This window comes from Coregonus lavaretus, assembly GCF_964263955.1.
Source record: "Coregonus lavaretus genome assembly, chromosome: 32".
NCBI lineage: Eukaryota > Metazoa > Chordata > Actinopteri > Salmoniformes > Salmonidae > Coregonus > Coregonus lavaretus.
In genome coordinates, this window is record NC_140019.1 from 18,019,493 (window position 1) to 18,046,699 (window position 27,207).

The 27,207-nt window shown below is 43.8% G+C and overlaps 1 protein-coding gene and 1 pseudogene across 2 annotated transcripts; both read left to right on the top strand.

Annotated features, from left to right (window-relative positions):
- The first annotated feature begins 200 nt into the window (after positions 1 to 200).
- On the top strand, positions 201 to 3,116 carry LOC311107390 (thiosulfate sulfurtransferase/rhodanese-like domain-containing protein 2; annotated as a pseudogene). Its single transcript has 9 exons — positions 201 to 335; positions 413 to 705; positions 811 to 917; positions 1,011 to 1,133; positions 1,836 to 1,940; positions 2,062 to 2,177; positions 2,292 to 2,448; positions 2,573 to 2,711; positions 2,890 to 3,116. The product of its transcript is annotated as a thiosulfate sulfurtransferase/rhodanese-like domain-containing protein 2 (transcript).
- Positions 3,117 to 4,146: 1,030 nt separating this feature from the next.
- LOC311107541 (protein transport protein Sec24B-like) lies at positions 4,147 to 26,851 on the top strand. The gene is made up of 23 exons (XM_084150048.1): positions 4,147 to 4,357; positions 5,104 to 5,787; positions 5,909 to 6,073; positions 10,916 to 10,999; positions 11,189 to 11,352; positions 11,573 to 11,757; positions 12,038 to 12,140; positions 12,717 to 12,843; positions 12,951 to 13,060; positions 13,192 to 13,304; positions 14,022 to 14,140; positions 14,451 to 14,506; positions 14,753 to 14,959; positions 18,594 to 18,717; positions 18,843 to 19,001; positions 19,287 to 19,460; positions 19,729 to 19,839; positions 19,937 to 20,112; positions 22,826 to 22,963; positions 24,096 to 24,200; positions 24,501 to 24,593; positions 25,311 to 25,414; positions 25,904 to 26,851. Exons 1-23 carry the CDS (start codon positions 4,264 to 4,266, stop codon positions 26,016 to 26,018), a joined length of 3,510 nt encoding a protein of 1,169 aa, XP_084006174.1. The 5' UTR covers positions 4,147 to 4,263; the 3' UTR covers positions 26,019 to 26,851.
- Positions 26,852 to 27,207: the final 356 nt, after the last annotated feature.

A 27,207-nucleotide genomic window follows, 5' to 3' on the forward strand; every position in this document is an offset into this window, starting at 1 on the left:
TTAATGGAAGGTAAACTGGGTTTCTATGGCAATCTGTTTTGCTTCGTTAAATGTTTTAATTCCTGACATAATTAAAGTAAAATGGTGTGGCTAGCTATCCACTAAGTAGTCTGGCTAACGTTCGCTAGCAAACTAGAACATATATTTTCAGTCTAGGAAAAGTATAGCTGGCTAGTTTCTTGTTTTAGCACACCATTGACATGACAACCGATGTTATGGCTTGTGATGAGTTAATTAACATAGATGTTGACACCATTGCACCCCATGTTTTTAAACAAGAGAAACCCCAACTTTCTGCAACTTTACGAAGGTTCTACTCATTCTGTAAGAGGAGGGTTAGTGTAACAAACGTAACGCTAGCTATCGTTTCTTTTCTTAGTATGTCATAATGAAAACATCTCTTATCTTGCAGACATTTGGTACATTCGTGGCATCCAAAATAGCATTATGTCATGAGGCAGAGTCTCCAACAACAGTTTGGTATTGCTGTGGCCAGACCTTTAAGGAACCTCCTTCTATCCACAAACCTGTGGCAAGGAATCATGACACTGACATTCAGAAGCTTACCCAGTCCACATTAGAGATTTTACTGAGCCAGATTGAGAAAGAAGCCGCTTCACAACAACAATCAACAGAGAAAGAGCCAGTTGACATTTTCTCCTGGATACCTGACACCAGTCACATCACCGATGGCCAACTACACAAGTAGGGCTTACTCGTGGGATCTTTCAGTGTTGAATCATTACAGTGGATCTTATAGTACTCCGAAATTAATACCTTCTCATGCTCTGTTTCTTTTCATCTGTAAAGTGGCCCAGGTGAGGTTCTTCTGCTCTACTGCTACTGTCCGCTGGCAGATCCACAGCTCATCTGTGCTTGGCAGAAGAACCTCACCTCAACTCCAGTTAACTGGCAAGGTAATGGAATGACAGAATCCTGGCTTATAAAAATATGATGATTTTCATTTTTATAATTCAGTACTTCATTCAGTTATCATACCATTTCTACAGGTGAGGGTGGCAACAGAGGGGATCAATGGTATAGTTAGAGGCAGAAAAGTGGCGACGGACTTGTACATCAAGGCAATGTGCTCCCATCCCATCTTTAAGATAATGGAAAAATAAGACTTTAAGGTAGAAACAACAACATCAAATCAAATGATTTGTCACATGCGCTGAATAAAACATGTGTAGACTTTACCATGAAATGCTTACTTGTGAGCCCTTTCCCAACAATGCAGAGTTCAAAAGTAAGAAAAATTAACAAAAAAAGAAATAGTAATACAATAAAATAACAATAACGAGGCTATATACAAGGAGTATCGGTGCCAAGTCAATGTGCAGGGGTACGACGTAATTGAGGTAATAAGTACATGTAGGTAGGGGTAAAAGTGACTAGGCAATCAGGACGGATAATAAACAGAGTAGTAGCATCGTATGTGAAGAGTGTGTCTGTGTGAGGGTATGTGTGTGGCGTCAATATGCGTGTGTGTGTGTTTTGGGTGCGTTGGAGTGTCAGTGTAGTATGTGTGGGAAGAGTCCGGTGAGTGTGCATAGAGCCAGTGCAAGAATGTCAGTGGAAAAAAAAAAGGGGGTCAATGCAAATAGTCCGGGTAGCCATTAGATTAACTGTTTAGCATTCTTATGGCTTGGGGGTAGAAGCTGTTCAGGAGCCTTTTGGTCCCAGACTTGGCACTCTGCTACCGCTTGCCATGCAGTAGCAGAGAGAACAGTCTATGACTTGGCTGTAGTCTTTGACAACAGAGAAAGGCTTGGGGTAAGGTTTACAAATGTTTCTCTGTGATCCATTCACTATCGTTTTCAATGTCTCCTTAGACCAGTGATGGGGGCGCAGAATGTTTCTCTGACCATCGAGTTGAGTCTACAAGGAAATAGTGCCAATGGGAATGGACCCTGATGCCCTCTCCTACAGACTAGCAGGTAGGCCTATAACATTTGTCTCGTGTATGTCTGCGTTGGATATGTTATTTGACGTAATGGAACCAGTAACTGGTAATGGTTGAATATGGCCCTGAGTTAAGCCTCTGTTTTTTCCACTTAGGTACTCACCTGGAACCTGAAGAATTCCACAAAGAAGTGGAGGCTCTTTTGTCTAAAGGTGACTCTTGCAATGATACAATACTGCTGGACTGCCGGAACTTCTACAAGAGTAAAATTGTAAGTATTGGATTTGACTGCATATGTCCACTGTGTTCTGTATGTATATTTGTATTTATCATATAGAGTAATAATAATGTCAGTTTAATATAGCAAATCTTTTTTGCCTTTGAGGGGCAGTTCAGCCAATGTTTGGCCCCCAACATCCAAAAATTCAGTTATTTCCCCGATTATGTTGACCAGAACCTTGACCTCTTTCGAGACGAAGGTCCTGATGTACTGTACCGGTGGCATTCGCTGTGAACACGGCTCAGCCTATCTCTGCTCAAAAGTAAGCTTACCTTTCAGGTTTTGCACAGTGACAGTATCTCATTGAAACATGACAAATATGCTTCATCCAACCCAAAAGCTCAACCTAAACAAATGTTTAAAAGTATGTTCGATCCTACTTCCAGGATTTGTGTAAGGATGTTTATCAGCTGAAAGGTGGCATTCATAAGTACGTGGAACAATTCCCTGAGGGCATCTATCGCGGCAAACTTTTTGTGTTTGACGAGCGCTATGCCATCTCCTCCAACAGTGACATCATCTCAGGTCGGTATAAACTGTGAATTGCCCTTAGGACTTTCTGATTAGCACAATGCTTTTTTATGCAAGAAGTAGTCTAGTTTATGTGCTTATTATGTGCCAACCCAAAGAAAAGGTTAATTCCTGTTAGAACGAGAGACCTGTTCATCAACATTCCTCTCCCCTTCCTCTTCTCTGTGTGCAGAGTGCAGATATTGCAGCTCACCGTGGGACCAGTACCAGCTGTGCTCCACCCATTTCTGCTGCCAGCTGGTCATTTCCTGCTCTCACTGCAGACAGGGGGGCCACACTGCCTGCTGCCCCACCTGCCAGACCAAGGGCCAGGGAGAAGAGCCCTCCACCACACCTACACAGAAAGAGGAGTGCGAGTGCACAGACGGGCAGCCCAGGATCCCCCAGGATGCATTGTGATGTTTTAAAACATTAAACAGCGCTAAGCAGAGACCTTACCTGGAACTTTACCCTCATGGTTTTGACAATCCTGGTTCAACAGACCCAAATGTGGTTGTGGTGACAAACAGCTCGTGTCTATTTCAATTAAAGGAATCCTCAACATCTGTTATTTTATGAGCTTGCCTTGAATGGGTCTTGAATGGCTCAAGTAAAAAATGCACTAACATTATAAACTATATATTACATGTGACATGATCAGAGGCATCATGTATGTCCCTGATATTATGACCTTGTATATTGTTCAATAAAAACCTATATTCAATATTTAGAGATTACATATTCAATATTTATAACAGAAAAAAATAGGTGCTGATTTAGCTAGAAGTATACTCTGGTTATTCAACACTGATCCATCCATCTAATCTGTATCTCTTGCACTTCTGCCTACAAACAGTTGGCGCCATTATGCCAGCTCTAGCTAGTCGCATAGAAACGGCAGTTTCACTTAGGGTGCGTTCGTAAATTAACTCTATATACTCCGATATCAGAGAGTTCCAGAGCGCAGAATAACCGATGAATTTAAGAACGCGAAACACCTGTTGAATATGACCGCTGTCAGTAAATGTTGGCAAAAAAACAATTAAATTGTTGCCAGCAGCACAGTTACAGTCACTAACGCTGTATATAACATGAAAACAGGCTAACCAACTCTGCTTCGGCGAGTAAAATGGTTCTCTCATTTGTGTCTGGAAGTAGCTAGCAAGCTAGACAACTTTAGCCAGTTAGCTTAGGTGCTTGATTGCCGTTGTGAGGTCAGAACTCTCGGATCAACCCTTCTTCTCGGCCAGAGCCTCCAGTGTGCGCTCTGAACGCTCCGAGAGCGAAACGCTCTGAATTTACGAACAGACAATTTAACAGCTCACTGTATTTACGCACTCTGACAGACTGGAGACAATTTACAAACGCACCCAAAATCGGCTCAATTGGGATGAACCTCATCATAGCTAGACAGCAAGCCGAGTAGGGGGTAACTACGGCTGGGGGTTTACAAACATCATCAGACGGACACCTAGCTAATGGGAATAGTACTGCCCTTGGTGACAACCTTTCATATGTCTTTGTCACCCTGTACATTTGTGTTGAGAAAGGACAGCGGGCAGAAGAGATGTCTGCGCCGGGTTGTACGAGCATTGACACCTCTCTCGGTTACAGCTTGAATTCAACGCCGAATGGTGGAGTAGCACCCCCCTATCAGAATGGTAAAACAGGCCGTGGAGATTACGGACGCTAGTTAAACTAGCCAGTGGTTGAAATAACTAGCTAACTAATGTGGCTGTGTGAAAGGCTGTTGCTTGGGTATTTGTTGCGTTTGGTAATTAGCTTAGCTAGCTAGCTGCGTAAATTATGACGTTATTACTAAAACTGACAATTCAGTTTGTTAAAGAGAAATCGATAATTGCTACCTAGCTAACGTTAGCTAGTATCCATTCAAGCTTGCCAGCTAGCAAGCTATCTTGAACAACCACTCAACACGTTTATTTGTGGTAATATTGGTTATGTTCACAAATTGATTTAGCCAACAATCATCTATCTTCTAAGTATTCTTTGCTTATTTCACTAATGCAGCCGGGGTCCATGGCTGGAGGACCTTTGGCTAGTTAGCTACGGTAGCTAGATAGCTTGCTAGGGCATTTGAAATCTGTTACTAGCTAGTAACGTTAGGGCATCATCATTACACCGGCAGCTAGTCTGCCAGATCTAAAATATTTTACTCTTGGGTTGACAAAGTCAGTTGCTGCTTAGATGACATTGACAGGTTTGACCCTTTCTATAGAATATTTAGTATGTAGCTAGTAATATATGTAGTTAATACTTTTGATAATAGCTGATCACACAATATGTATGATAATCATCAACCTCCTTGTCAATAATCTGCATCAATATTTAATTTACCCCCAACCCCTTTGTTCTAACAACCCCTTTGTTCAACTGTCATTGTCTCCAGGTCCAGGAGGACAGACTTACCCATCCACATATCCTTCGACAGGGTACTGTGGAGCCGGGCCTCAACAGCAGGGCTACCCTACCATTCCAGGACACTGTGCCCCTGCCCCCCTAAAAGCTCACATCACGAACAATGACCACAGTGCTTACTACCACCAGAACAGCCACCAGCAGCTGCTGCAGCCCACTGCTGCACCTACTGTAGCCCCCTCTGCATACGGAGCAACCCAAGGCTCCCACCCTTCCTCTCAGCCCTATGGCACCCCCACAACCCTTCCCACCTCCGCTGCCCTTCCAAACCCCCAACATGCACCTTCATTCCAACAACCAGCCTCCTACGCACAGCCTGGGGCCTACTATGGACAGCAGCAGTACCCCTCCTCCCAAGCGCAACACCACCCCCAGCAGCCAAACTTGGTGTTGGCACCCCCCAGCGGCCCAGGTGCTCCCCTGTATCCCATTGTCTCGTACCCCTCTGTTCTTGGAAGCAGCCAGTACGGCACGTTGTGTTCCTCCCAGGCTCCCACCGGCCCAGCAGCTGTTCCCAACCTGATGGGCGCTCCCCTCCACCAGTATCCCCCAGGAAATGACACCAGTCACCCAGCATCTACTGCAGCGGTTCCCCTTGGTTATAGAATGGCTCCACCCGGCCAACCAGCCACAGTCAACGGCCAGGGTAATGCAGGTACGGTCGACTCCTCTGCACTGTTGAGGGTGTCCGTACAGAATACATTTTGAGACACTTTTCTTGTCAATTTGTGTAATTGATATACTTGCCTCTGCCTTAATTGGTTTCTTCTCCCCAGTTCAAGCCTCAGTCCTCCAGCACTATGACCAAAGTCACCAGGCACCCATGACACATGACCACTGCGGATTAGGAGTCACACACAACACTGGGGGTGCTGATGGCGACATACCACCTTTAGGAATCCCCTCCACTTCAGTTAATTCCTCCCCGGGGCATCAGCAAGGTAAATGGAGAGAGAAGAGAGGCTTGTAAACTATTGAGTTAGCATGCATCTCTCTACAGTATCTGTATAGGTCATCAGCATTGATGTCATCAATGGCAGGCCCATGTCGGCCATTTTGATGCAAGTTTGAGAGGATCCTGCAGCATTACATTTGTGTGTTTCTCCGTCCTCACCTTGATTAAATGATTGATGAAGGGATCTGTTTTTCATCTTTCAAACTTTTTCTAGGCCTAGTCTAACTAAGTAAATTGAATAGGGGCATTTCCATCGAAAAGGACCGATGAGCACCAACATGTGAAGTTAATAGGAGCATAACAAATTGGGTGTCAAGTGAAAGTTAAGAGTATGTTTTGCGGAAGTGAAGGCATAGATACATTTTTCAAACATTTTCCATCTAAAAAATTAGGCATAAGCAAAGGCTTTGATTTCTGGATAAAAATATGTAAAAGGGTTCTTAGAAAACATCTACCAGAAAAATACTTAAAAGGTATCAGAAATGCATCAAAACACACTAATGTTGACATAAAGACCCCTGCCAACTAATATCAGCACTTGTATTTAGTTTTGGATAAATTGTTTACCTTCTGTTAGTTTAAGAAATATTGCCTTGTGCCTTGTAATTCCATTGCCAAAAACCCACAAATGTAAGATATTTTCAATTTTTTCTCCCTCATGACGAGGGAGGATAGTAAAAGTTTACAGAAGTAACAAGTAATGATAGACTTACCTATTAGTTATAGTGATTTTACCCATATACATTTTGTTTATGCATTATTAAGTGATTAAAACTCGTACGGTATTGGTAACGGAGATACCATAGAAATCAGTAACAGAATTATGCAATTGAATTGGCTACACTGGGAAATCATAATAGTCACAAACCACAGTAGGGTCACCTGCTACTGTCCTCCCTTCCACTGGCATACTGTTATGTTCAGCTCATAACTGTTTTCTTTGTCTTTCTGTTGTCTGGTGGTCAAACCAAGAGTGTTAAAACAGTCTGTGTCTGGACAACCCCTTCCTCTCTCCCTCTCCCTCTCTCTCTCTGCCTCTCTCACTCTCCAGTTAATGTCACCTCTCAGCTCTTACTGACACCTACCCATGAGAACACTATGTTTCCATTTACTTTAACCAGCATCTTCACCCACTGAGCACCGACCGACACCGGACGTCCATGGATGTTGAAAAGTAGTTGCAATTTGTTCAGTCCATCCTGGCTTTGATGTTAACGTCCACGGACGGATCGTACTGGACCAAATCTAAACCTATCATAGACGTATGTTTCACAAGTTTGGATAGTACAATACATTGAGTAGAGCACAGTAGTACAATACAGTAAATAAAAGTATAGTACAGTATATTGTACTGTATTCTACTGTGCTGTATTGTACTCTACTGTTCTCTACCATGCTGTGCTGTCCAAACTTGTGAAACATGAGGAGAATGACATTCATATCCATAATTAGACATTTCTGTATAGTACAGATCAGGGACCCATGATGGAATTTTGTTACCGTAATTCCGTTACCGGTTGTAATTTCACTTCACTTACTGTAGTTTAATAACCAAAAGCAAAAAGAAATGTCAAACTCAAGGTGCCATGTCATAGCTGACACCCCATTCTCTCTGCAGACATCTTTGAATCTTAATTCGGAGTAGATATAGTTTTTGGAAAACATGGTCGCATAAAAAACTGAGGGAGATTTTACTGTAATTCTGCACAGTTCTTCCACTAAATTAGTTTTAGTAAATTCTTCAGTGGAAATTGTTGAAATGTGTCTTTGTGCATAGTTGTATAGTTTGTTACACTTTGAAATCAATGTTTTTTATTATATAGTGAGCGTGCCCACTCTGGTATTGGCACGTGTGCTCAAGCCAACAGCTCGCAGATACAGTGTTGGTATAGCCTACATGATGAGATTATTATGGACAAAAGAGCAAGATTATTTGTATTTGTCAAACGGCAGCCAAGCATCGATCATTATGTCACCAGAATAAGACCCTCGATATTTATTGGAAAGGAGCACCAAGCTCGTCACTGTGCACTTTCACCACCCTGTGAAGTTCATCATAATTTATTTAATCTGTAGCCTAATAAACTGCATGTTTTCCCGAGTCGTAGTGGGAAGACCACACAACATGTCATCGCGTGACAAGTTTACCTCCGATATAATGGTTATATCAATATTTGTGGATAAAAGCGTTTCCATCACCATTTCTCACATAATTCATTTTACGACACAAAAAGATCCCACCTTGTCTAGAGTGTTTTGTTTTGTTGACATTTGGAAAGTTTACCACCAAATTTGCTGTTTCCATCAGGCCTGTCGTGACACTTTTTTTTGCTTGTACTTTACTCGTATAAAAAGGTCGTACGGAAACCTGGTTTGTGTGGTAGAAGCTAGTGAGTAGTGACGTTTTTGCAGGAGAATGGCAAGCATCCTCACCAACGTGCCCACCACACAGACACAGATTTTCTGGACTCAGTCCTCTGGCTCCGTCCTCGCCCTCTCCTCCCCTCCACATAGTTGATGGTTGTTTTGTTTTGTACCCTCTCCCACCCCCCACAGGCATGCACTACGGATATGTAGCCAATAGTGGCGCTAGCTCTTCCAACGCCGCCGCCAACGTTGCCCCCTCGTCATCCAGCTCCGATGATGATGATGAGGAAGCAGGTCTGCTTATAGCTTTTATTCCCCAACCCAACTCCAATAACCATCAACTAACCCGACCCTCACATCAACCCATGTGGCACTTACTTTCCTTTCAACCCCAGGCACTTTGCATGCATACTCATGTCTCAAAGCCACCTCCGCCCATCTCTAGCAGCTTCTCTGCCCCCCACTTGCAGATCCATCTCTCTCTACTGCCCACCTGACGGCCTCCACGCACTCAACAGCTACGCCATATCTTCTCCCAGCATTAACACTGTGTTCCCAATAGATATTGTATGTTAGTGATGAGAGCTCATTGTAACTGAAACCACTGTGAAGCTGATCAGCTAACCTCTTCTTGATTAAGTTAGGATAAGCCTTGATTAAGCTTAATTCGATCCATCAGTTAAATCATATGAGTAGGGTGTAGTATTTGAGAGCAAATGAGATGTGTTTGAGAGCAAATGAGTTGTTTTAGGATCTGTTTTGTCTTCTTGACATGCAGGCTACTCACTCGTTCTTGTGATGTCCTCAGTTATCCTCTCAGCTCTCACCCACTAACCCTTTAGTAATGATTGTGTGTCTGAATTTCAATTACAGGCACTGATCCAACTGGATTCTGAACAAAAAGCTGATTTTTCTTCCCATTGCAATTTCAGAATGACATCGTCCTGAAAAACTATTGATTTTGCATGATTGGTTTTGCATTTAGAAAAGGAAACAAACATGTATAGAGCACATAATTTAACCATTTTCTGTAGCTCCCTATCTGGGCCAGTCACTAGCCTACACTATGTTTGGAACCTGAAATCTTAACACCTTCCATAGTTATGCTATGCTGATAACGATGTTATTATACTACATTTCCATTTGGTTATCAGCATGCACTGTACATGCAGTGTTTTAATGAGAAGGTGTTGAGTGTCCTAGGGGTGCTGGTGGGTCCCACCCTTGGGTTGAGTGTCCTAGGGGTGCTGGTGGGTCCCACCCTTGGGTTGTGTGTCATTGGCTAGAGGTTAACAGCTTTTTAAATATAGCAGGTCCCTTGTTGCTGCGGACCAGCAGGCAGCAGCCTCTGCTGCTCACTGGTCTCCACTGGGAGAAGGGTAGAGGCCGAGGCATGTCAGCACTAGCTCTCGCTAGCACCTCTGCTAAAAGTGTGCTCCTCTTTCCCCTCTTACACTCCAAACACACTCTATCATTCTACAATTTTCATTGTCATTTTCAAGTCGCAGATGTTTCTCTTTTATGTTTGTCCCATTTTAATTTATTTTCCAAAGCATGATCATGTCGCTTATCATTCTGTCTCTGTTGCTTGGCCAACATTTTGTTTAGGACAATTTTTTTTGCTGTTTTGTGTTATGACACAAATTCATATGAGAACAAGGACATGTCCGTTGTCAGTCATATCATCCTTGTGTCCCCAGCCAGCCAGGTTCACTAATATCCAGAGTACTTAATCCAGTGGGGTCACAGTCAGATTTAGCTGCCTGGGATAATTGGAGCTCATCCAATGAGTTCTTGGCCTGCACAGGCAGTGCTATCTTGGTTCACTGTCACAGCCCTCCATTTGGCCCAATTGGATTAATCAACTCAGTCAAAACCTGCCTCCGATGTGCGTGTGGCTGAGACTTAAAAGCACCCTCTCATAGTGCCCCAGAGCGCCTCTATCCAATTACTCAGATGGAAGGAAAGACTGTATGTGCACGGCCTAGGAGGATGATGATGATTTTGATAACTGCTATCTGCCTCTCTATAAGTAAGTAGCCTAGCACAAGCCTTGGCTTGTGCGAGCCGGAATGGCTCATAGGAGCAGGAGCCTATCTCCTGTTTCTGCAGCGTGAGGGAACGTGATGTACAAGTACACCCCCTGACAGGATGCTAGTCTATCTGGGGCCTTACCCCCAATCTATCTCCTTTAATGCTGAGTGTCATGCAAAGACTCATTGAGAGTCCCATTTTTACAGTTTTTGGTATGACTAGGCCGGGGATCCAACTCCCAATCTCAGTGCGGACACTACCCAAAAGGCCACGGACTTGATTTGTCTGTCTGTGGCTTCACCTATTTTCCCATTTCAGCAGCTTTCATGTGTTATTTTTCTTCCGCCAGCATGTCCAAGGCCCTGCAGCGTTAAAGAGAACAGCTCCTTACAACTCTGTTTTGTTCTTCACCTCCCCCCTCTCTCAGGCGGTGATAGTTCCTCAACCACCACCGGCAGTGCGTCCCCGGTTCCCAACAGCTATGACTCCCTGGAAGGCGGCAGCTACCCAGGTACATACTGTACTCCGCTCTTAACATCCAATGCTACATTTTTTGACACAACCCATCTTGACGACAGCTCCATCGTCCAATGGAAAATGTCTTCTGCCACATATCGCCACTCAACCACAACCCCAAATGCACTCAGCGGGCAGCTGTCCATTGGTACATGCAACTTAATGTTTCTCTCTTTATTTCCAGAGTTCTCCAATCCTCCCTCCGCCGACATGCCCAAACAGGCCCCGCCCTTTGGCTACGGCTACCCCAGCATGCAGCCAGCCTATCAGCAGAGGCCGGTCTCCAGGACAGACTCCTCCCCCTCCCACAGCGGGTACAACCAAACTGGCTACCAGCATTTGCCACAGGTAAGATGTTCTGGTACAACCCACCTGGTTGTGTATGACAAAAATTATAAAAAATAATATGTTCCCTCATAAATACATGAAAAGGAGTTAGCCTACTAAGTCAATACATTTCTCTGAAGGCATGTTAGTGTTGTGGGCATCGATTCCTTTCTATCATGTGGTAATGATCTACCTATCTCTAGTGACTGTGTGACTAACTGCCTCCTGTTTGTCTGTGCAGCCCTTCCCTAACATGTCCCAGCTGTCTGCGGCCCTTGGGGGGCTGAGCGGTGTACCAGAGCTGGAGGTGGAGGCGCTGCGGCCCGTCAACCTGCTGCAGGAGAGGAACCTGCTGCCCCACCGGCCCCTGGACGCCCCAGAACCCAACCTCAGCGCTGACCTCAAGAAGGCCAACTGCAGCCCGGAGTAAGAGGGAGGGAGAGTTTGTGGGTTTGAGAATATGCTGGTATCTGAACACAACACTCACTGACAATATGCAGCATAAACTGAAACGCTTTGAATGACAGGTCTCCCAAGTCTATTGATAGGATCAAGCAAAACACATATTGGAAACATTGTTGATTTCAAACGTACTTCTCCTCGATCTCCACACTGCATTGTTCCTCCAGTCTCCGCTCACTCAATGAAACATATTAGCTCATGCCTGGCAAGGCTGTGCTAAATGCTGTTCTCTCTCCCTCCACAGCACATTCAGGTGTACCCTGAACAACATCCCCCAAACCCAGGCCCTGCTGAATAAAGCCCGGCTGCCCCTGGGCCTGCTCCTGCACCCCTTCAGAGACCTCGCAGTAAGACACCCAACCCTAACACAACCAGGGTCCTGCCCACAAACATCCCCTAACTCCTGGTATAGATCTGAGAGGATTGGATAGGTGTAAGGAACTGACATTTCAGGGAGCTACTAACTTGGAAGGGCAATTTGCTACATTGGAACATAACACACAACAAATGTTGTGGAATTGAGTGAATATCCTAGAATAAAACTATTCAGTGGATATTTATATTGACTGTGGTTTTCAGTGTTGATCTATACTATGTCCCCTAAATAACACCCCGTCAATCTGTCATAGGAAGTTAAACTGAGCACAGAACAGCAGGAGGCAAGGCAGGTTGAGGTGGAGGATGAGGAGGTGCAAAAATACATTGTTTTAGGTTCAGTGAAAGTGGTAAAAGTACAAAATGCCGGTCAGTGTTGATATAAGGAGTTTTAAAAAAAGGATTCCACTCTTACAGATGCATATTGCAGACACAGGTTAGATCAAATATAGAGGTTAGATGACATTTTCAGAAATAACTTTGTAACAAACCACAGATGAACAAAAAGTCATCTTCATCACAGAATCTCACTCTCTCTCTATCCATAGCAACTCCCGGTGATCACATCCAACACCATAGTGAGATGTCGCTCCTGTCGTACCTACATTAACCCCTTTGTCTCCTTCCTGGACCAAAAGAGATGGAAATGCAACCTCTGTTACAGGGTCAACGATGGTACGGATCCCTCTATTAAATATGTGTACTAGGGCAGCACTGTCCAAATGATAATGTTAAATAACATCTGCTAAATCACCTAAATGTAAATATTCTCCCCCTCACAGTTCCTGATGAGTTCATGTATAACCCAGTGACCCGCTCATATGGAGAGCCCCAGAAGAGGCCAGAGGTACAGAACTCCACTGTGGAGTTCATAGCCTCTTCAGATTACATGGTTAGTATTCATTCATCCATCCAGAAGCAGTTTGCCCTCAGTCCACTGGTGTGCAGGTCTCCATCAGACACATGTCAGACTGCAGATGTCAACTGGTTGAATGTTTTGAGTAAAGCATGTGTTCTCCCCAGCTGCGGCCCCCTCAGCCTGCAGTGTACCTGTTTGTGCTGGATGTGTCTCACAACGCGGTGGAGGGAGGCTACCTGAACGTCTTCTGTCACACCCTACTGGAAAACCTGGACAAGTGAGTCGGTTGGCCTCTGGAGTCCATACATAGTATTTGGCAACCTTTAGTTCTCAAAATCAGACTCTTTTAGTTTGTGCTCCATTTCAAAGAGGGGGGAAAAAAAGGAACAAATAAAAGGAGAAATGTAAAACATGGCCACGCCCTCCTACAAAGGCGTACTTGCGTTGGCCTGCTTGCAAGTGTGTAAGAACTGGAGGCATATTGAAATGAGTGGTGAGCTCTCTGGTGCGTTCTGCTTTAGCAGTTAAGTCCATCAGCATTCATACACATGGTGAACAATAGGATTTGGGCAACCCAGAGGGATAGTTTGAAGTTGATACGTTTGAAGTTGATACGCTTCAACTATGAAGTAAGAATTGTTTTTCTCGCCAGGAAAAGAGACATGGAATACTTGAGCAGGACTGTCATTCCATTTCTTCCCAGGAAATTATCTTGTTCTTTTGTCGTAACCATACAAAACTAGCTCTGATAACTGTTCTCTGCTTGTTTCGATGTCTGGGAAATCTGTCACGTCAACTCCATAATGCCAAGTCCATAATCCCACTTTTTGACATGGAAATTAGTTCACCAGAATTCCATGACACACACACACACACTGGCGTTGTCAAAGCCGAGAAAGATTCTGCAATTTCCCGACCTTTGTTCCATTGTCCAGTACTGTTATACGCTGGAGACTAGGTTGACTCTCCAGGGGGGGTCTGTTCTGTGTCTCAGGATGCCCGGGGACACGCGCACTCGAGTGGGCTTCATCACCTTCAACAGCACCATCCACTTCTACAACCTCCACGAGAGCCTCTCACAGCCCCAGATGCTGGTTGTCTCCGACATCGACGGTGTGTGTTCTTTCAGTCAGCTCCCCTCTTCCATCTTCAGGTCCACTGCCTAGAAATCCCCAGCCTGGGTGTCAGTCGGTTTGTGCTCTAGCCAACATGTCGTTGTCTTGCCAAACAACTCTTGGCAAGGCAACAGTGTAGTGTTGACGGCAGCAGACTGACTGCACCCCCCCTCTCCCTCAAACTCACTTATTTACTAATGGTGGAATTTTGTTTTGTTGTTGTGGCATTTCTCCAAGTGAAATATCCCAGGACATTGAATTGGAGCTGTGGTACATTAAATGATTCCGTCTTGGTTCTGTTTTTGTAGATATCTTCATTCCAACCCACGACAGTCTCCTGGTGAACCTGAAGGAAAGCAGAGCGGTAAAGGTTTTTATTTGACTGAGAATGTGTGGAACTATTTGTGTTTACCAGTGTCATCACAGGCTGGTTTTCTTGACTGGCGTGTGAGAGTGTGTGTTTTTGACCATGTGTGATTGCTTTAGTGTGAAAGTGTTTTTCGCTTGTGTGTGTGCCTTTTTTAGTCATTTTAACTGCTCTTTCTCTCTCCCTCTCTCCTTTTCTCTTTCTTTCTCTCAATCCTCCTCTCTCCCCACCCCCCTCTCCCAGCTGGTGAGGGTACTGTTGACCTCCCTACACAGCATGTTTAGCCAGACCAGGGAGACCCACAATGCCCTGGGCCCAGCACTGCAGGCTGCCTACAAGCTCATGTCCCCCACGGGGGGCCGCGTCTCCGTGTTCCAGACCCAGCTACCCACGCTGGGCGCCGGCCTGCTGCAGTCCCGGGAGGACCCCAACCAGAGGTCCAGCGCCAAGGTATGAGTGCTGAGTCACACACACACACACATATATGTGTGTGTATATGTATGTGCATTCGGAAAGTATTCACTTTTTCCACATTTTATTACATTACAGCCTTATTCTAAAATTGATAAAATAGTTTTTTTCTCTCATCGATCTACACACTACCTTATTTACATACGTATTCAGACTCGTTGCTATGAGACTCAAAATTGAGCTCCGGTGCATCCTGCTTCCGTTGATCATCCTTGAGATGTTTCTACAACTTTATTGGAGTCCACCTGTGGTAAATGAAATTGATTGGACATGATTTGGAAAGGCACACACCTGTCTATATAAGGTCAAGAACCCGATGGCCACTCTGAAAGAGCTCCGGAGTTCCTCTGTGGAGAATGAAGAACCTTCCAGAAGGACAACCATCTCTGCAGCACTCCACCAATCAGGCCTTTATGGTAGAGTGGCCAGACTGAAACCACTCCTCAGTAAAAGGCACATGACAGCCCGCTTGGAGTTTGCCAAAAGGCACCTAAAGGACTCTTAGACCATGAGAAACAAGATTCTCTGGTTTGATGAAACCAAGATTGAACTCGTTGGCCTGAATGCCAAGCGTCACGTCTGGAGGAAACCTGGCACCATCCCTACGGTGAAGCATGGTGGTGGCAGCATCATGCTGTGGGGATGTTTTTCAGTGGCAGGGACTGGGAGACTAGTCAGGATTGAGGGAAAGATGAATGGAGCAAGGTACAGAGAGATGCTTGATGAAAATCTGCTCCAGAGTGCTCAGGACCTCAGACTGGGGCGAAGATTCACCTTCCAACAGGACAACGACCCTAAGCACACAGCCAAGACAACGCAGGAGTGGCTTTGGGACAAGTCTCTGAATGTTCTTGAGTGGCCCAGCCAGAGCCCAGACTTGAACCCAATCGAACATCTCTGGAGAGACCTGAAAATAGCTGGGCAGTGACGCTCCCCATCCAACCTGACAGAGCTTGAGAGGATCTGTACAGAAGAATGGGAGAAACTCCACAAATACAGGTGTGCCAAGCTTGTAGCGTCATACTCAAGAAGACTTGATGCTGTAATCGCTGCCAAAGGTGCTTCAACAAAGTACTGAGTAAAGGGTCTGAATACTTAAAGTACCAGTCAAAAGTTTGGACACACATACTCATTACAGGGTTTTTCTTTACTTTTACTATTTTCTACATTGTAGAGTAATAGTGAAGACATCCAAACTATGAAATAACACATATGTAATCATGTAGTAACCAAAAAAGTGTTAAACAAATCAAAATATATTTTATATTTTGAGATTCTTCAAATAGCCACCCTTTGCCTTGATGACAGCTTTGCACACTTGGCATTTTCTCAACCAGCTTCATGAGGTAGTCACCTGGAATGCATTTCAATTAGCAGGTGTGCCTTATTAAAAGTTAATTTGTGGAATTTCTTACCTTAATGCGTTTGAGCCAATCAGTTGTGCTGTGACAAGGTAGGGGGGTATACAGAAGATAGCCCTATTTGGTAAAAGACCAGGTCCATATTATGGCAAGAACAGCTCAAATAAGCAAAGAGAAACGACAGTCCATCATTACTTTAAGACATGAAGGTCAGTCGATAGGAAAAATTTCATGAACTTTGAAAGTTTATTCAAGTGCAGTCACAAAAACCATCAAGCGCTATGATGAAACTGGCTCTCATGAGGACCGCCACAGGAATGGAAGACCCAGAGTTATGTGTTATTTTATAGTTTTGTTGTCTTCACTATTATTCTACGATGTAAAAAATAGTATGTGTGCCCAAACCTTTGACTGGTAGTGTATGTAAATGTGATATTTCAGATGTTTATTTTTAATACATTTGCTAAAACTGTTTTTGCTTTGTCATTATGGGGTATTGTGTGTAGATTGATGAGTGGGAAAAAACTATTTATTCCATTTTAGAATAAGGCTGTAACGTAACAAAATGTGGAAAAAGTCTAGGGGTCTGAACTTTCCGAATGCACTGTGTGTGTGTGTGTGTGTGTATATAGATAGATAGATAGATATCTCTATCTCACACACACCCTACCGTTCAAAAGTTTAGGGTCACTTAGAAATGTCCTTGTATTCGAAAGAAAAGCAATTTTTTTTATCTATTAAAATAACATAACATCAAATTGATCAGAAATACAGTGTAGACATTGTTAATGTTGTAAATGGCTATTGTAGCTGGAAACGGCTGATCTTTAAAAAAATTGAATATCTACATAGGCGTACAGAGGCCCATTATCAGCAACCATCAGTCCTGTGTTCCAATGGCACGTTGTGTTTGCTAATCCAAGTTGATCATTTTAAAAGGCTAATTGATCATTAGAAAACCCTTATGCAATTATGTTAGCACAGCTGAAAACTGTTGTGCTGATTAAAGAAGCAATAAAACTGGCCTCCTTGAGACTAGTTGAGTATCTGGAGCATCAGCAATTGTGGGTTCGATTACAGGCTCAAAATGGCCAGAAACAAATAACTTTCTTCTGAAACGCGTCAGTCTATTCTTGTTCTGAGAAATGAAGGCTATTCCATGCGAGAAATTGCCAAGAAACTGAAGATCTCATACAACGCTGTGTACTACTTCCTTCACAGAACAGCGCAAACTGTCTCTAACCAGAATAGAAAGAGGAGTGGGAGGCCCCGGTGCACAACTGAGCAAGAGGACAAATACATTAGTGTCTAGTTTGAGAAACAGACGCCTCACAGGTCCTCAACTGGCAGCTTCATTAAATAGTACCCGCAAAACACCAGTCTCCACGTCAACAGTGAAGAGGCGACTCCGGGATGCTGACCTTCTAGGCAGAGTTGCAAAGAAAAAGCTTATCTCAGACTGGCCAATAAAAAGAAAATATTAAGATGGGCAAAAGAACACAGACACTGGACAGAGGAAGATTGGAAAAAAGTGTTATGGACAGACGAATCGAAGTTTGAGGTGTTCGATCATAAAGTAGAACATTTGTGAGACTCAGACCAAATGAAAAGATGCTGGAGGAGTGCTTGATGCCATCTGTCAAGCATTGTGGAGGCAATGTGAATGTCTGTGGGTATTTGTTGGTGGTAAAGTGGGAGATTTGTACAGGGTAAAAGGGATCTTGAAGAAGGAAGGCTATCACTCCATTTTGCAACGCCATGCCATACCCTGTGGACGGCGCTTGATTGGAGCCAATTCCCTCCTACAACAGGACAATGACCCAAAGCACAGCTCCAAACTATGCAAGAACTATTTAGGGAAGAAGCAGTCCGCTGGTATTCTGTCTATAATGGAGTGGCCAGCACAGTCACCGGATCTCAACCCTATTGAGCTGTTGTGGGAGCAGCTTGACCGCATGGTACATAAGAAGTGCCCATCAAGCCAATCCAACTTGTTGGGTGGTGCTTCAGGAAGCATGGGGTGACATCTCTTCAGATTACCTCAACAAATTGACAACTAGAATGCCAACGGTCTGCAAGGCTGTAATTGCTGCAAATGGAGGATTATTTGACGAAAGCAAAGTTAGAAATAATAATAATACTAATATATATTCAAACACATACACACTGTCAGGCCAAATGCCTGGGTATGGTTCTGTAATGTAAGGTTCCAGTTGTCTAAGAAGTCTGTTCTCCGTGTTATGTTGTGACAGGGAGTCAAACACTTGGGCCCAGCCACAGACTTCTACAAGAAGCTGGCCCTGGACTGTTCTGGCCAACAGATAGGTGTGGACCTCTTCCTCCTCAGCTCCCAGTACTCTGACCTGGCCTCACTAGGTAAGACGTGACCGCCCATTCTTTAGCTGAAAAAATAAAACACAAAATAGAATATAGCAGTCCTTTAGAGTAAACATTAAACATAAGGCTGACCACAGCATCCTATGTCCCCCTCCTCGGTCCAGCCTGTGTGTCTAAATACTCAGCGGGCAGTATCTTCTACTACCCCTCGTTGCACCACGTTCACAACCCGGCCCAGCTGGACAAGTTCCAGAAGGATCTGGAGCGCTACCTCACCAGGAAGATCGGCTTCGAGGCCGTCATGCGGATACGCTGCACCAAAGGTAGGGCTCAAAGGTTTTGGACAAGTATGTAGTCTGCCCCCCCCCCCCCAGACACTGGGCTAAGTTTTAGTTGGTGTTTTCTTCCTTGAAATGGTAATGATTTTGCAACAGTAAACTACTCCTAGATTATTTCTTGTGTATTGTCTTTTAGTAGTTTTATTTTCTTTCTGAAAGGTACTGTTGTCACTCGCTAAAATGAACAGTATACATTTATTGACCATTTCTAGATCAATTTAGTGGTTATCATTACTAAGTATGTCGGTCACCTCTCTCCTTGGTTGACAGGCTTGTCCATCCACACGTTCCACGGGAACTTCTTTGTGCGCTCGACGGACTTGCTGTCCCTGGCCAACGTCAACCCAGACTCGGGCTTTGCCATGCAGATGTCTATAGAAGAGAGCCTGGCCGACACCTCACTGGCCTGCTTCCAGGCTGCGCTGCTGTACACCTCCAGCAAAGGTACGCGCGCGCACACACACACACACACACACACACACACACACACACACACACACACACACACACACACACAGTTTAATCTCTTAAACACCTTCTCACCATTTCATTCATTGTGGAAATATTTTGTAGAAAAGGCATTCCACATTTTTTACTTTTACCAAAATGAATAATTTGTCCTAGTTCTAGGACACAGTTGTTATTTTAGTATCATCTAATGAGCCTACCCTCATCTCTCATTCTTTCTGTCCCCCTCCCTCCGTCCTCCTAGGGAAGAGGCGGATCAGGGTCCATACTCTGTGTCTGCCAGTGGTGAGCCAGCTTAGTGATGTATATGCCGGGGCTGATGTTCAGGCCATCACCTGCCTCCTAGCCAACATGGGTGAGTGTGTGTATATATCTCACACACACACACTATTTGTTCATGGGACCTGAATTTGTATTTATTCATTAATTTCTATTTTAATTTCTATGAACAGCCATTGACCGGTCAATATCGTCAAGTCTGGCGGATGCCCGGGATGCCCTGGTGAATGCGGTGGTGGACTCTCTGAGTGCGTACAAGAACACTGTATCAAATATCCAGCAGTCTGGTCTCATCGCCCCTGCCGCCCTGTGTCTCTTCCCCCTCTACGTGCTGGCACTACTCAAACAGGTCAGTCTGTGCGCCACACACACAGCCTGCAGACAGGACTGTACACACAAACACATCCCGGGTTTTTGTATATACAGTTGTAGTTGGAAGTTTACATATACCTTATCCAAATACATTTAAACTCAGTTATTCACAATTCCTGACATTTAATCCTAGTAAAAATTCCCTGTCTTAGGTTAGTTAGGATCACCACTTTATTTTAAGAATGTGAAATGTCAGAATAATAGTAGAGTGATTTTATTTCAGCTTTTATTTCTTTCATCACATTCCCAGTGGGTCAGAAGTTTACATACACTCAATTAGTATTTGGTAGCATTGCCTTTAAATTGTTTAACTTGGGTCAATCATTTCGGGTAGCCTTCCACAAGCTTCCCACAGGAAGTTGGGTGAATTTTAGCCCATTCCTCCTGACAGAGCTGGTGTAACTGAGTCAGGTTTGTAGGCCTCCTTGCTCGCACACGCTTTTTCAGTTCTGCCCACAAATGTTCTATAGGATTGAGGTCAGGGCTTTGTGATGGCCACTCCAATACCTTGACTTTGTTGTCCTTAAGCCATTTTGCCACAACTTTGGAAGTATGCTTGGGGTCATTGTCGATTTGGAAGACCCATTTCTTGTCTTGAGATGTTGCTTCAATATATCCACATAATTTCCCTTCCTCATGATGCCATCTATTTTGTGAAGTGCACCAGTCCCTCCTGCAGCAAAGCACCCCCACAGCATGATGCTGCCACCCCCGTGCTTCATGGTTGGGATGGTGTTCTTCGGCTTGCAAGCAACCCCCTTTTCCTCCAAACATGGTCATTATGGCCAAACAGTTCTATTTTTGTTTCATCAGACCAGAGGACATTTCTCCAAAAAGTATGATCTTTGTCCCCATGTGCAGTTGCAAACCGTAGTCAGAGTTTTTTATGGCTGTTTTGGAGCAGTGGCTTCTTCCTTGCTGAGCAGCCTTTCAGGTTATGTTGATATAGGACTCGTTTTACTGTGGATATAGATACTTTTGTACCTGTTTCCTCCAGCATCTTCACAAGGTCCTTTGCTGTTGTTCTGGGATTGATTTGCACTTTTCGCGCCAAAGTACGTTCATCTCTAGGAGACAGAACGCGTCTCCTTCCTGAGCGGTATGATGGCTGCGTGGTCCCATGGTGTTTATACTTGCGTACTATTGTTTGTACAGATGAACGTGGTGCCTTCAGGCGTTTGGAAATTGCTCCCAAGGATGAACCCGACTTGTGGAGGTCTACAATTTTTTTTTGAGGTCTTAGCTGATTTCTTTTGATTTTCCCATGATGTCAAGCAAAGAGGCACTGAGTTTGAAGGTAGGCCTTGAAATACATCCAAAGGTACACCTCCAATTGACTCAACTGATGTCAATTAGCCAATCAGAACCTTCTAAAGCCATGACATCATTTTCTGGAATTTTCCAAGCTGTTTAAAGGCACAGTCAACTTAGTGTATGTAAACTTCTGACCAACTGGAATTGTGATACAGTGAATTATAAGTGAAATAATCTGTCTGTAAACAATTGTTGGAAAAATTACTTGTCATGCACAAAGTTTGTTAACAAGAAATTAGTGGAGTGGTTGAAAAACGAGTTTTAATGACTCCAACCTAAGTGTATGTAAACTTCCGACTTCAACTGAATACCCATGCCCCAACACACACACACACTTTCCTATCCAAGGCCGTCCCGGGGACAATAAAAAATAGACTCTGGACTCTGGGACAGTTCTGGAACGATAGATCCAAAATTCATACAACCCCAAAAATCATTTAACCAATGATGCTGATGCAACATATCAGAAAGCTTAACATGTTGGTCAACTATTATTTATTCACATTACAGGGCACTGGTGCCACTAACTTTTTCAGTTGGTGGCACCAGCCCATTATTTGGTTGCACCCCCCAAAAAATTATTCAGTAAATAAGTTAGAAATATAATAAGTTATTACATCTAACAATTAAGTTATTACATTTTAAATAAGTACGTTTATGGTTAAATATAAAAATAAAATGCGCTCAGATTGCAAGGTGGATGGTGTGAAACAGGCACTGTCCTTTCTCTCCACTCTTGACCATTTGATCTGAACGAACTGTGCCTCGTGTCGACGGAGTCAAGCCTTTAGAGAATGTTAATTAGCCTACATTGTATTTGTCAAACATGACTGGCATTGAGCCTATATTTTTGTAATTAAAAGTCATTTTCTGGAGCCTCCCTCATGTCAGCATCGGTGTGGACATGAGGCTGTAGCCAATACGCATATCACCGACACTTTGACATGTAGGGTAATTTATTGATGTTTTGTACATTTATGCAAAGTAGATTTGAATATTATTCCAATGTTGGCTTTTTTAGAGGCAAATATTTGAATGTGAATTTCTGGCTAAGTTGATCTATTTCAGTAGTACACATATTAGCCTTTCAAATCACTGTGAATGACCTAGGTCCTAGAGTAGAGCCATGTTGGCATATTACTTTTTTACAAAAATAATTACAAGTGGGCCTATTTTCATTTGGGATGCTTCATCTTCAGTTTTGGACAGTTGAAATTGCCTTTACACATACCTAGTCCTTTTGGCCAGAGGAGATTTTGAATGTACTGTTTATCTCAGTCACTAGTTAAGTTAGAAGGAAGCTGTCAATGCCATCCCTTCTCATGAATCTGTGTTCCTCTTCTCCTCCTCCTTTCCCCTTCCTCTCCACCCAACAGAAAGCACTGCGCATAGGGACCAGCACGAAGCTAGACGAGCGCGTCTTCGCCATGTGTGAGTTCAAGAGCCAGCCGCTGCAGCAGATCATGCGCATGGTCCACCCCGACCTCTACCGCCTGGACACCATGTCAGACCAGGTGAGAGATCACACCGACACTCTGCTTTTAACAACTGATCCAAGAGCAACTCTCCACTGACCTCTGGTGTTATGAGCTACACAGGTGGGAAATTAACTTTTTGGTCCACCAGCAACTGTGGCAGGTAGATGAAAAATCCAGCCCACATATGTTTTCGCCTTTATTATACCAAAAATCACAAATAACGGATGACCATGCTTTGTAATGTTTCTAAAACAAGAAATGTATTACTAGTTAGAAGTAATGTGGTAGTAATGTGGTATATTGCCTGAGTCTTCTATCCATGATGATGACCTACACACTGAAGAAGGCTGCAAGCCGAAACGTCTGTGTTCACAATCCCTGATGCAGTGAAAATAATGAAGAAAACATTTGTAGTAAGCTTTATGCGATATCTTTTGGAGTGCGGACCAATCACACTTTTAGGCTTATCTAAATGTACAGGTTTTACGAGCAACCGAACTTCTGGGAGAGCGCGATGGTCCCCTTTTGTGTTTGGTGTTTTAATTATAAGAAATTACTAAAAGTTCATGAATAAACGTTTTTGGGAGCGTTTCATGCTCAATCAAGCACAATGTACCCCCAAATATTTGAGTCATTATGTGCATTTTTTTATAACAAATCTACTTTAAAGGGCGGGCCGTTAACGTGGTAAGGGGACACTCAATCTCTGTCAGAGATGAGAATCTCTGCTAGCACCAGACAGTTGCAGCAAACTCTAACTAATATTGAAAAACAATCTAGCATGTGAACAAAACTATGTAACTAACCAAGAAGCACAAGGACAAAGGCACACTTCGACCAACTTCTACATTTGGACTTTGGATTGAAAAATACTGTTCCCAAATGCTCTGTAGCCAACGTGGCTGGTGAAATAGACATTGTTACCTGCCAATGCCAAAATCGACCCTTGGGTGGCAGGTGTTTATTTCCCACCCTGCATATAGCAAATGAGTGAAAACCGTTTGTGGCTCAGTTCTTAGATACAGTGATTCCATAATGGAGCACCGATACTGATTTGTTATGTATTTGCAGCATTAGACTGGTTCACAGCTAGAAACATTGGTTTTGTTCACCTGGGATGGTCACGAGTATACTAATACGTATACTGCCTTACCTTTTCTGTCCACAGGGGGCGCTCCACCTGAATGACTGCATAGTGCCCCAGCCCCATCTGCTGCACCTCACGGCTGAGAAGCTGACCAGAGAAGGAGCTTTCCTCATGGACTGTGGCAGTGTAAGTCCTGCTATGCTCGCACTCATATGACCAAAGTCCCTGTAAAACGTACCTTGTCTCTGTTTGAAGACTTTAGCAATGCATTCTTCCATCCGTTCCTCCATGATAATAACAGATCTGACTAGGTTGGATAGGTGAAGGCAGTATTGGTAGTAACTCCACTTTCACATATCCAATCACGTATGGATCAGTTATTACTTCAAAGAAGGGAATGGTGGAAAGAATAATGTATTTTAACAAAGATCCTAGTTACTGTCCCAATGTATACTACATTGACTGCCTTTCTGTTCTCTTCTCCAGGTATTTTACTTGTGGATTGGGAAATGCTGTAATGATATGTTCATTCGGGAGGTGTTGGGATGCCCAAACCATGCTTCTATACCCCCTAACATGGTTAGTGAGGCACAAACATTCATTAGACACAACGTGACATATCTATTGCTGTGTATAACTCAGTGTTTTATCTCCAGCTGGTGCTTCACAATGAGAGAGTACTGTACATTTACATTTTTAGTTATTTAGCAGACGCTCTTATCCAGAGCGACTTACAGTTAGTGAGTGCATACATTATTTTTTAATTTTTCATACTGGCCCCCCGTGGGAATCGAACCCACAACCCTGGCGTTGCAAACGCCATGCTCTACCAACTGAGCTACATCTCTGCCGGCCATTCCCTCCCCTACCCTGGACGACGCTGGGCCAATTGTGTGTACTCAGTCAGTTCAGCTAGGGAGTCATTCAACATTCAATAATTTGTTTGGTTCTACTTTTTGACGAATAGCCGTGGCTACCTCAAATAATGTATCATACCACACAACGTGGGTGTGTTACAACAACCGACCACGGGTATTAATTATCAAGGTTTTGTTTTTGATTCCATATTTCAGGAAGGAAGCAAAACTTCCCAAAACCATGTACAAACTTCACATTCCAAACCACACATACATATTTCACTAAACCACACACACACGAGACGTGAAGATCTAGCATTGAAACCAACCACTAGTTCTCTGGAGTCTGTACACACACACACACAGTCTTTCATGAGGGTGCAGCAGTAGTAAAAACAATGAGGTGGATCTTTTTTACGCTTCTCTTTATGAATACCAGACCCAAATTCCTGAGCTGGAAACCCCTCTGTCTGAACGACTGCGAGCACTCCTCGCCTGGCTACAGGACTCGAGAACCTTCAGCTCAACTCTTCACGTCGTGAAGTAAGTCAAGTGCCCCTGGTCTGATTTAATTGGTGTGTGCGTTGCAAATTAAGTGCCTTGGTCCATGTCATGTAGCAAGCCATCAGTTTTCTCATGTGGTAAGAAAGGTACTGTATGTTCAATGTAAACATGCAGCCACTGCGAAGGTCATTGATGGACGGCTAGGATTGAGGCCCCCTATAGTGAGCGTTTGTTTGGGTTTTAGTTCATTCTAACATCATGCTGGTGCATCGTTGCACTATGACAGGTTGCTGTGAGGATCTGTTTCCTACCAATGTCTAAGGACCACAGGACAATCCTTCATACCAAAAGGAAGTCTTATGAACACGAAGAGGCCATTTGAGAATAGTTTTATTCCGAAAGGAAGTCTTACAAATTCAAATAAGCTTTTAGAGCATCAAAGTAATTTCAATAGACTGTACATTTTATGCAGACTATGGTCTCATTCTTATTGCACATGCTCATTCATTTAATTACTTCTCCCTATAGGGACGATGCTTCAGCTAAGACCAGCTTTTTCCAGCACTTGGTAGAGGACCGGTCAGAGTCGGCCCTCTCCTACTACGAGTTCCTGCTCCACATCCAGCAACAGATGTCTAAGTAGAACACATTGAGCAGAAGGCCCCTTGAACGTGGCACATGATAAACATAACACTACTGACTGTAGTGAGGTAGTAGGACCACCGAGGGACAACGCCACCACCCCAACACCAACGAACCCCTAGCTCTCTGGTCAACCACGGCATATGACCGTGGGAGGGGGAGGCTGGTGGAAGGACCAGAAAGAAAAGGAAAAACAGTGACAGTGAAGATGACTTCCGGAGTTGAAGTGAAGGAATCGGCCGTTGGACTCGCAGATCAAGTTGTGCGCTCTGAACAAGCTGATTTTTCAACCAGCTCGATCCCTTGAAGCCTTCCCCTATCGTCTCTCAGCCGCTTTCGTAGCTCCACGTTGCGTCTCTCCCCAATGGTAAAGCCAAGGAGATGCTGCTACTTCATCTGATGAAGTCTTCTCTGACTCTTCTCCGATACGCCCCCGCACGTTGTGGTGTCATAGTTTTTTGTCATACATCCTCCCCATCCTTCTCCCATTTTCTCTTATTGTCAAACACATTGACATACGAGTACAGCATCCCCCCCTCTTTGTTTTCACTGTGTGGTTTGGAGCCGCATCTTTCACCATTGTGTTTGCTGCTGCTAGTCGGGTGATTGGCTACCCTCTGCTTAACAGGATGCTAGTCAACAGTGTTTGAAGACCCCCCCCCCCCCCCAGATGTTCAAACCCTGTGTTGTCAGATGAAACTGAAACTCCTGAAAACTACCCCCCTCTTGTTTTTTGAGCCGCTACCAGAAGTTGCTGTCCACTTTGTAACTATTGAAAATAATATTTTATGTGCGATAATTTATGACCAGCTTATTAAATAAAATGAAACAGTATTTTGCTTGATGATTATTTTTCCCTCTTATAACAGTAGCCATTTACATATTTTGCAGATGTTGTCTGCTCTAGTATTGCACTACAGGGTTTCTCAAACTTGGTCCTCGGGACCCCAAGGGGTGAATGTTTAGTTTTTTGCCCTAGCACTACACAGCTGATTCAAATATCAACTAAACATCAAGTTTTGATCATTTGAATCAGCTGTAGTTTTAGGGCAAAAACGAAAACGTGCACCCCTTGGGGTCCCAAGGACAGAGTTTGGAAAACGTTGGACTAGAGGATGTTCATCTGCTAAAATATGTTTCATTCATGGTGTGTGGAGAATATGAATAGTTGTATCATGTGACAGGAAGGG

Bases quoted from the DNA above. Each gene is read 5' to 3' on its own strand.
- LOC311107541 (XM_084150048.1), top strand. From the start codon at position 4,264: ATGTCTGCGCCGGGTTGTACGAGCATTGACACCTCTCTCGGTTACAGC. The intron at 14,960-18,593 runs GTATGAGTGCTG...ATGTTGTGACAG, and splicing joins ACCAGAGGTCCAGCGCCAAG to GGAGTCAAACACTTGGGCCC. The intron at 18,718-18,842 runs GTAAGACGTGAC...TCCTCGGTCCAG, and splicing joins CTCTGACCTGGCCTCACTAG to CCTGTGTGTCTAAATACTCA.